The sequence below is a fragment of the Leptonotus elevatus genome, chromosome 20 (assembly GCF_054856555.1).
Source record: "Leptonotus elevatus isolate MCC_2025b chromosome 20, RoL_Lele_1.0, whole genome shotgun sequence".
Lineage (NCBI taxonomy): Eukaryota > Metazoa > Chordata > Actinopteri > Syngnathiformes > Syngnathidae > Leptonotus > Leptonotus elevatus.
In genome coordinates, this window is record NC_141258.1 from 11,235,370 (window position 1) to 11,244,901 (window position 9,532).

Consider the following 9,532-nt stretch of genomic DNA (forward strand, 5'->3'; position numbering starts at 1 on the left):
CATTGTCCACACTTTAATTCACTTGAATGACGGTTCACATCGGCGCTGCTGATTGGGTTAGCATTAGAGTTCAATTAGGCTTGGCAGGGAAGATGTAAATAATCAACCGCGAACTCAGGTGAGCAGAGAGAACATTAACGATGATGGTGCAACAGATTCGGAGAAGCACAAATAATAACAATCCATGGCCTTATTTCAGAAAATGTCTGAACATTTTGAGAGTTTAAAACACAGGGTGGGAATATCTGAGACCGCTCTAAACTGGTTTAAATCCCATCTCGAGGAAAAGATATACTTTAATGACATGTGTAACTGTCGCAGCGCAATTGACTGATGTGTGTTCCTCAGGGGTCAATCCCGGGACCCCTACTGTTCAATTCTGTAGCTGTACTTTGAATTGCCTTGTGCACAAATTGTGCCATGCTAATAAAGTTGCCTTGCTTTGGTGTTGTTAGTGAATTAGTTGTGTCTCGTGCCAGCCTAAAAATCAGCAGCTTCAAATAAAAGAAAAAGAAAAAGTTATTTGTTTAAATTGAAAAGTCATGTAGCGAAAAGGGCTATTTTTCCTGTTGTAATCACGTGTAAATTAGTTGCACCAACTGACAATTAGGTGTTGAAAAATCAATTTAGCTAAAAAAAAAATTAAATCATGCTTTGTTGTGTTAGCTAAAATCCCAGCTGGTTGAGAATACAATTTGGCATATTATAATAACATTTTAAAAATGGATTATCATACATTACCATTAATACTGTAAAGTCTCAGGACCGGTATCCTAAAAGATACATACATTTCAAACCCAAATTAACAACATGCCTGCTCGCAACGCTCTGAGCATCTGACAGTTCCTGGCGGAGAATACAATTTCCACACTAGAGCAACCTTCCTTCTTCTGTGTGTTTTTTCCATCTTTCCAAAGCTCAAGAGGGTCATCTAGGACAGTGGTTCTCAAATTGGGGTATGTGAAGGCACTCCAGGGGGTATGGGATATATTAGAATATATTTCAAAAGTATATCTAAATATTTCATAAAATTTACGTTACATTCAGTAGGGTATTCAATTTCAGTGTCCTAAAACCCAGCATCTGCCCCATACCAAAATGATTTGAGACAACTTGTTATTTGCCACCTAGAATCAGCTGTCAATCACATGCAAACTTTATTTACAATTCAGTTAATTATTTCTTTTTGAGAACAGAGCTTTACTTTGAGCTCAAAAGATGACTTTTAATGTTGGTAATCACTTTTAATTGCACAAATCTTTATTTCTAATTTATTTTTATTTTTTTTAGTTACATCTTTTTATTTTCAACAGACCACATAAATAAAAACAGTGTTCCAAAGTTTAAAAAAAAAATGACGGCACACCACTTATTTTTTTATTTTGCGTGTGTGTGTGTGTGTCAATCAGAAATGCTTTACGCTGGTTAAGGGGTACTTGGCTGAAAAAAATATTTCACAGAGGGTACGTCACTGAAAAAAGGTTGAGAACCACTGATCCATTTTAAAGACAAGAAAATTGAGCTTTTGAGGCTCCTGGAAGAATCCTTCCAGTCAGGGATGGACTGGCACAACAAAATCCGCCTGGTATTTTGATTTAGGCCCAACGGGCCGGCCCAGCCTGACTCCTGCCTTACATATAGTTCTGCCACTGATGTGTATTGATGATGTTTCAGTTTGCCATCTACATTCGAACTTGGTTAACGGACTGGTCCCTCTAAATAGTGGGCCAGTCTCTTGGGGTAAAAAAGTAGCAAAATAATAATTAAAAAAGCACTGCATCGGCCACAAAAGAGGCCGGCCCACCGGGCAGTTGCCCTGAATGCCAGATGGCCAGTCCAGCTCTCCTTACAGGAGTATATTAAGTCATGGCAGAGAGGGCCGAGAAACAGCATTAGACTTAAGTTTCTTTGTTTGTTCATTTATTTGTAGTTTGTACATTGGATATAACATTTATCTCGAAAGCGCTTCATAAATTCAGTCCATTTTATCAATTTGTGACGCCAATCCTGGATTTTTTTTCTGACACGCCTTGTATGAGTACTAGGTCGTTTCGAGTGGCAGACTTTGTTACGGCTTTGGAACATTAATAAATATGGAAATTGGGGCTTTAACTTTACCCGTGGCAAGAGTAATGCCACAATTTCAACATAACACCAATAAGTTTAAGAACCACTGATATAGATGACTAAAAGTTTTTTTTGAGATGGTCGTTCAGAGCATAATTATTACCTTTTCAACTACTATTTCTTTTATCAAACAAAAAAAAGTGTCACTTTTACAAGGAAATAATTCCAAAGTTAGTCAGCTCACTAGTGACCCTAAACAGAATAAATGCTATGGAAAAAAGATTCTAAGGTTTTGCCTTTAGAACAAAATTGCTCATGGACATGCACCTTAATACATATAAGTAATATATAACAAGATGTTTCTCGTGGTAGTGTGTAAAAATAAGCTCACATTGAAATAAACAATTCCACCAATTTGCTTTTGTGGGCTTTTATTTATTTTTGGGAGAAAACAAACACATGAAAACACATGTCGAATCCCCATTCCGAGCGTCTGGATTTAGTGGTACTGTCTTCCCAGAGCGGACACCACCACGGACAAGAACTTCTGCCAGGCGGCCTGAATGTCTGGGTTGAAGCTACTTCCCATTTTGGCGGCAATGACAATGGTCAAACAGTCAGCCAGCAACTATACGGGACACAAATAAGCAAATTGAGATTGACGACTGTGCTGATTTTTTTTTTTTTTTAACTTAAAATTGATGCGGATTTTTACCTTGAAGTTATCGGGATCCACGTGCAGCTTCTCAGAGTGCAACACGCTCAACTCGGCGTAGGTTTCCTTGATGTTGTCCATGTTCTTCAGAGCCCGGTCCAGACCGTGCAGGATCTTGGTGCCGTGGGCTGCGATCTGGGGGTTGTTCTTGATGGCCTCGGCGTTGTAGAGGTTGCCGAAGGCGCCAAAGTACCTCTGGGTCCAGGGGTAGACGATCAGACACCTGCAAGACCGACATAAGGTGGTCACTTTAGGAGGATTTGCACGGAATTTAGCTTAATTGAATAAAACAGAGTCCTCGTACCTGCACAGGGCCTTGGGGCCGTCATCCTCGTAGGCCAGGCCGCCCATGATGCCGTTGATGGCAGCACGTTCTTGTTCAGTCCACACAACCATGTTGCCGCTTGTTTGTTTGCTTCAGGCTTGGAGAGAAAAAGCTGAATAGAGTTTGAGAGTGACGAGGCACTCTATTTAAACGTCTCCTTGGCCTCCCCGCCCTTGAGGAGAAGCTGCTATGATAGGCTGGAGATGGAAAGCCTCAGATAGACCACAGATGCTTCTAGAACTTTCTGGACGCTTCCACGCAGACTTTTATATACATATAATGGATAATAAGAAAGTAATTAAGACGGGAAAAAAAAAAACGAATTTAAAGTTTTCTTGCCAACATTTGAAGTCATGTGCGTTTATGTGTTGATTTCATTTTCATTAGTAATTTGTTATTTCCCCATCATCAATGTAGTTGTCTCAAATCCCGTCCACTGTAACGCGCAGTGGACACATTTACAAGAATTAATTAGTCGTCAGAAATTAAACAGTATTTTTTTTTCTGTTCAAGAATGCAAGTAGATAGCTATAATACAACCTCAAAAAAAAAAAAAAAAGATGATATATCAGTTTTCTTTTCATAATTAATCAACATGAATAATGATAATTCAGCATTTTTAGAAATAAAAGTTTGCAGGAATTCCCAAATATGTTTCTATATGTAAAGTACTTGTTGGTCAAATGAATTTGTTGAGTTTGTTGTAATTTTCAATTACAACAGAAAATAATAATAATAATAATAATAATAATAATAATGCATCAGATTTATTTAGCGCTTTTTGGCACACTCAAAGATGCTTCACGTGTGTCACAGAAGAAGGTAGCTTGCTATAGTCTGGCTTTTTTTTTTTTATGGGCGACTTCTAAATGATATATTCTCAAATTATATCTTTAACTGCGGTGTTTTGTCAATGGCAACATTTGAAAAAGACCCACCATTAAAACCAGTGTAATAAACATTCAGATTTTATGACTGCAACATTTGACGTTTATCATCTTTTTACGATAATAGTATTAAACAGATCTGATTATTCAAATTAATATACGCAGTATTTTTAAATAACCAATACATCAGTGGCCTAATTAACTAAGAATATCAAATATGTCTTTGGGCTTTTCATGTTGGAGTGTTATCTCGAAAACCCACACCGGTGTTATCTTCAGGAGCGCCCTCTCCGCCCATTAATCCAAAAATTCACGTTTTAGTTACAAAGATACCGCAAGGTTTTTAACGGGTTGTTTTTGCCAACTCAAAAAGTAAATGTTTTGTAAAGTACGAAATAAAAATATTTTGCGGATAGATGCATGTGAAGAGGAAATATATACAGAAGCAATATATACAGTAGCTAAAACTATGCAGTTAAAAATTAAAATAAGTATTTATTATCAGTTAGTAGAAGGACAACTATACATTGTTAAATAATTTAAAAAGAGAATACTTCACGCTGCATAGCTGGCATTTGATGTCAAAAGTGTACACGGCTCAACAATAATTCCAAAATGTTATGATACGCTATTATCACGGTACGATAAATATCACAATATCGTGATGATATAAAGAGATCACGATACTGTATAAAAACTCACAATATTTTGTTAAAAAAGTATTATCAATGTATAATTTAGAAGGGGAGTGTGGGGGGGGGGGATAAGATCATGGTGGCTTCTTTTTGGTTTATTCATCTTCAAAATACTTCAAATACGAAACTAAACTGACATTGAGATGTTTGTGTGATGCGGTGTCATAAAGACTTCAAACAAACTGTCAAAACAACAGAAGAGTTGATCAGGGGCAAGAAGTGGAAAGTGTTAGACGGGCTGAGACCTTGTCTGGACTTAAAACAGTGAAGGGATGAAATGGCTAACAGTCAGACCACTCTCTGAAAAATGGCGTTTGCGCAGTTAATTTTTGAGGTGAACAGTATGAGGCCCTTTTCTTGGATGTTTACCAGTGTCGCCTGTTCTGTTTACTGTGTGCCGAATAACAAGTATAAGTGCTCTATTTAATGAATGTATTCATATGTTTCAATTGTCCACTAAAAGTAATTTGATAAAATTAGTCATTTTGATTAGGGATAGTGTTGGTACTCCCACTGACAACGGATACCAGTATCTGCCGCCCTCTTGTGGCTGTTTTACGATTTCAATGAAGAATACCATATTGGGGTATATTATACAGTCATAAAAGAACAAAAATTCACGAATCCTTTTCGTGACAAGAAAGTATCCGTTCCAATTACTCTATCTGAGAAATGATTTTGAAATTGATCCATTTGGCCTTCTCAAGCACATCAGGTTTTCATAATACTTAACGCACTATTATAAGAATGAAGCAGCAACAGATGTACTTTTTTTCTGACATGTTATGTTAAAGCTATAAATTACAACAAATAAAATATGTTATGCACAAGGTTTTATAAGGTTAAACTTAAAAACAAAATGTGAAAATATTTCAAAACAATGACGCGCTAGGGGGGAGTATTTTTAAAAAAAATCAGCATCAGTTATGAACACTTAAAGCTATCTTTGCTTAAAATTTACTGTTGAGCAGTGGGTTTTTTTTTTAATTGGCTTAAGTTGCCACAAAATGGCGGCCAATCACTTTTTTCCCCTTTTGGGGGGGGGGGGGGGTATGTAAAGACTAAAAGCAATATGGCTTTAGCATTTAATTTTATTTATTTGCATGAGGGAAAAACAGACAAACAGATTAACAATTCTTCTAAAAAGAGGCTTCACACTGTTTATTGCCTCTCTGTTGAATTTATTGTTTGACTTAGACACAAAACAATGATAATTACATGTGTATTTAACCCAGAGGTGGAAGTAAGTCATTGTTTTGCAAGTCACAAGTAAGTCTCAAATCTTTGCCCTCAAGTTCCGAGTCAAATCCCGAGTCAAGACTGACAAGTCAAAAGTCACGGATCGGATTGTTTTTCCAAAAAAACTAAATTTGATCAGATAAATAGAACTTTGTCTTAATTTATTTTATAAAATGCTTTTGCCCATTACATTTTAAAATATATATATATAAACTGAAATTGTCTAATATGGCCGTTAGGATTTAGGAACACAACTTTAAGTGCAATATAAGGCAAGATACATAATGGTCGGTCCATGTATAAAATAACAAGGTATCCTTCCTTATGTTATATTGCACTTGTAATGGACTTGAAGGTGTGTCCCTAAAATTCAAATGGGCATATTGCACATTTTGAATGTGTATTTTAAGGTAGTTTTATAAATTAATAATAAATGAAATAAATGAAGGCAGTTTGATTTATCTAAAATTATGAAAAATACATCTAAGTGCAATTTAAGGCACATTCCCTTCGTTTAAAGAGGGAGAATGGATTACAAAGTAGCATAGGTCCACAATATTGAATATAAGGAGCCCAGCAACAGCTGTCAAAATACTGTTGGTAGCAGCACAGGTAGCCAGGCAACCGATGCTAACGCTAACAGTTAGCGGCTAACAGTTAGCTACTAACCACGAACGCCGGAGACTTGTACCGTATCATGCAATGACGGCGTAATTAACTTGCGATTTCTTCGCGTCCTAAATTAACTACTTCATATACTCTCTGGGTGGCATTGTGATAATGGCGGTAGAAAATGTGTAATTTTAAATAAAAACGTCGATAATGCATGCTAAAATGTCAAAGGGAAGTAGACAAGCTAGCGTTCATGCCACCCTGCAGGCCGACTTCAAAGTAAAATCCGCCAAGGATTGGTGTAAATATAATATTTTGTCAGCTTTATTTTGAAGTTAGCCTTAGCGTAGGCAGCGTGTGTTTGCGGCTTCCCTGACATGTCTGAATGACGGCACTGTGCAAGCCCAGCTCACACACATACGCACACTCACGGACGCACCGAGAGGGACTTACTCGTTAACATACATTTGCATCTTTTTGTTTTGGTGGAAGAAGCAAGTGTTTTGCAAATTGTAACCATCCACAGTGATCAAGGCCATCAAAGCAAAAAAGTGGTTTGCAAACTTGCAGGCAAATATTTCATTCGTCCATCCATTATACTGTAATATTTGAGGGGCACTCAACTGGGTCTACTGCACGAGCTGCTGATCCCTGGAAACTGGTCATCGCTGATGTAGTCTCATTGCCTGAATAAGCAATGACGAAGAACCTACAGTGAAATTACGTTGATTTATTTAATCAAATTATTCAGATCAGATTAGCATTTGTTACTGAATCATGCCAAAACGCAACTAAATAAAGAAAGACGAAAAAGGGGGTCTTGAAAGCAGCACATACCGTCCACTTTACTTGTTAAAAAAAAGTGACCACCCCGGCACAAACACCGCCCCCGGCCTTATACTAACTACATACGAGCTGTAAACGTGTCATCTGTACATATACCGTATAGTTTATACAGTAATCTGCTCGCGAGGTGGGAGGAGCAAGACGGCCGCCCTGTGACTTCAACGGCTTGCACAGGGCGTGTATGGGCTATGGCTATCCAGTCATATATTCAGGTCCGTACATTTACCCCATTCCTTCTACCTTGTCCAGTTGAAGAAAAACAGCCCGTTCATGTTGCTGCTACCACCATGTTTCATTATACTGTATAGTCAGTGTGGCATCTGTTTTCAAGCAGTGTTGTGGTTAAGGCAAACGTACTTTTTGGAATTACGGCCAAAAATGTCAAATTAGGTGTCATTGCACCATCACGAAATCTCCCAAACACATAAGAAAATGAGCATAATGTGTCTAGATGTTTTTCCTACATTTACACACTTCACCAATTAAGAGCCAAATGTTAATCATAGATTAGCTCAGGGTGTTTAACAACCATGGTGAAGAGCTGCAGTCCATGAGGCAAGTATTCAAGTTACTCACACTTACGTATAAGTACAAAAGATTTAATTAATAATATGTTTAAAAAACAAAAAACATCTCCTATTTAGACATTTTATATACATTGGTTGAATTCTGAAACTTTCTGTCAAACACATTTGCACACTTCTGTTCTACATTTCTCACACACTAGTGAAGTCTTTGAATGTATTCAGCACAACGTTGGTGCATTGTGGTAGTAGTGTGCATGTCAATGTTGGCAGTCTTTGTTTGCTTGGCTGGGAGATGGGTCTGCCAGGTCTTTGAATCCCAGTTTTTCCAGGGGTTCCTTTGTCATGAGCTGACTACGGTGCAAGATGAAAGCACACAGAAATTCAATAGATGACTTAATTTGTCGAGCATTTTAGTAAAGTAAAAAGAACACTGAAACCCACTGTTCCATGCGGCATTCCAGGTAGGCCTTGGACTGGAGCCGACACTTGGAATTGTCGAAGCGGCTGTCTCGCAAACATGTCATGAATGTCTCCTTGAAGGCTTTGCACTCTCCTGGAATCCAAATAATAATAAGCACGAACACAATCAGTAAAATAAATAAATAAGTAAACGCTTCCACTCAGTGACATACACATTTAAACACAATAACCACCTAAAATCGCAAATTGTTGATAGCAGCTGATAGCTTTCATCACTACCAGGTCGGTGTTGTTGAAATAAAAATAAAAAGCATTACAGACGAACGATAATAATAAATGTTATTAAACAACGTGTAACGTACCGAAGTGATCTAATGGGAACGAGCCTTTGTCAGGTGGTCGAGGTTTAAAGCTCTTCGTCCCGAAATTCATTGCAGTCGACATGTTTTGTTTTGAAAGACTATGGGTGGAATCGTCGCACTAGTTATGACGTCACAACACACGGGCAGACATTTTAGTCGAGCAATGAAAAACCGATGACCTTCCACAAACACTTTTGGTTACATTTTAAAAAAACAAAACAAAAAAAAAAACTTACATTTTGATATATTAAACTTAAACGTGACCGTGTATGCTGAAGGTAGAATTTTTGATCATCGACACCGTATGTTTAAAAAGAAAACATACAGAATAAAAACATATAAACTGTTTTATTTTAACAAGCAAGCACAAGTAATTCACATTTCGTATACTTATTGTACGGACATATTTAATATTTTATTATTATTATTATTATTATTTTATTTATTTTTCCCCCATGATTCTATTTTAATTTGGTAGATAGATTTTTGATTTTGCAACTCAGACACTCAAAATCACTTATTTTCCAGAGTAAGAATATACAAATTTGTTTTTGCATTGTTTTTACCAACTTACTTTACATGAAACTACAGTAAACTGAATTATTTATTATGAATTCTCAAGGTCATTTACAACAGACAACTTCTGCCTCGAAAATGCCTTTTGACAGGAAAAGTAAGGATTTTAGTAGGCTAGTGAATAACTGCACTCCATCATCCCAAGTGCAGTTGTAAATAGATTGTTCCTGTAATTGGCGAACTAATTTTAAAACTAAATTAATGATTTTTTAAAAAACATTTACTTACAGAGCCTTAAATCAACATGCTCCATGCCATGTT

The 9,532-nt window shown here is 37.0% G+C and overlaps 2 protein-coding genes across 2 annotated transcripts; both read right to left on the minus strand.

The window, feature by feature from the left end:
- Window positions 1-2,481: 2,481 nt before the first annotated feature.
- Window positions 2,482-3,254, minus strand: LOC147157061 (hemoglobin subunit beta-1-like). The gene is made up of 3 exons (XM_086064092.1): window positions 3,087-3,254; window positions 2,783-3,005; window positions 2,482-2,695 (listed from the first exon to the last, which is right to left on the minus strand). Exons 1-3 carry the CDS (start codon window positions 3,176-3,178, stop codon window positions 2,567-2,569), a joined length of 444 nt encoding a protein of 147 aa, XP_085920218.1. The 5' UTR covers window positions 3,179-3,254; the 3' UTR covers window positions 2,482-2,566.
- Window positions 3,255-7,964: 4,710 nt separating this feature from the next.
- Window positions 7,965-8,801, minus strand: cox19 (cytochrome c oxidase assembly factor COX19). Its single transcript, XM_086064093.1, has 3 exons — window positions 8,696-8,801; window positions 8,355-8,466; window positions 7,965-8,264 (listed from the first exon to the last, which is right to left on the minus strand). The coding sequence occupies exons 1-3, from the start codon at window positions 8,775-8,777 to the stop codon at window positions 8,171-8,173; spliced, it is 288 nt and encodes a 95-aa protein (XP_085920219.1). The 5' UTR covers window positions 8,778-8,801; the 3' UTR covers window positions 7,965-8,170.
- Between the last annotated feature and the right edge of the window lie 731 nt (window positions 8,802-9,532).

Coding starts and splice junctions, on each gene's coding strand:
- cox19 (XM_086064093.1), bottom strand. CDS start 8,777: ATGTCGACTGCAATGAATTTCGGGACGAAGAGCTTTAAACCTCGACCA. Junction 8,467..8,695: donor GTTCCCATTAGATCACTTCG/GTACGTTACACG, acceptor TTTGGATTCCAG/GAGAGTGCAAAGCCTTCAAG. Junction 8,265..8,354: donor CTGGAATGCCGCATGGAACA/GTGGGTTTCAGT, acceptor CTTGCACCGTAG/TCAGCTCATGACAAAGGAAC.
- LOC147157061 (XM_086064092.1), bottom strand. CDS start 3,178: ATGGTTGTGTGGACTGAACAAGAACGTGCTGCCATCAACGGCATCATG. Junction 3,006..3,086: donor GGCCCCAAGGCCCTGTGCAG/GTACGAGGACTC, acceptor TCGGTCTTGCAG/GTGTCTGATCGTCTACCCCT. Junction 2,696..2,782: donor TGGATCCCGATAACTTCAAG/GTAAAAATCCGC, acceptor TGTCCCGTATAG/TTGCTGGCTGACTGTTTGAC.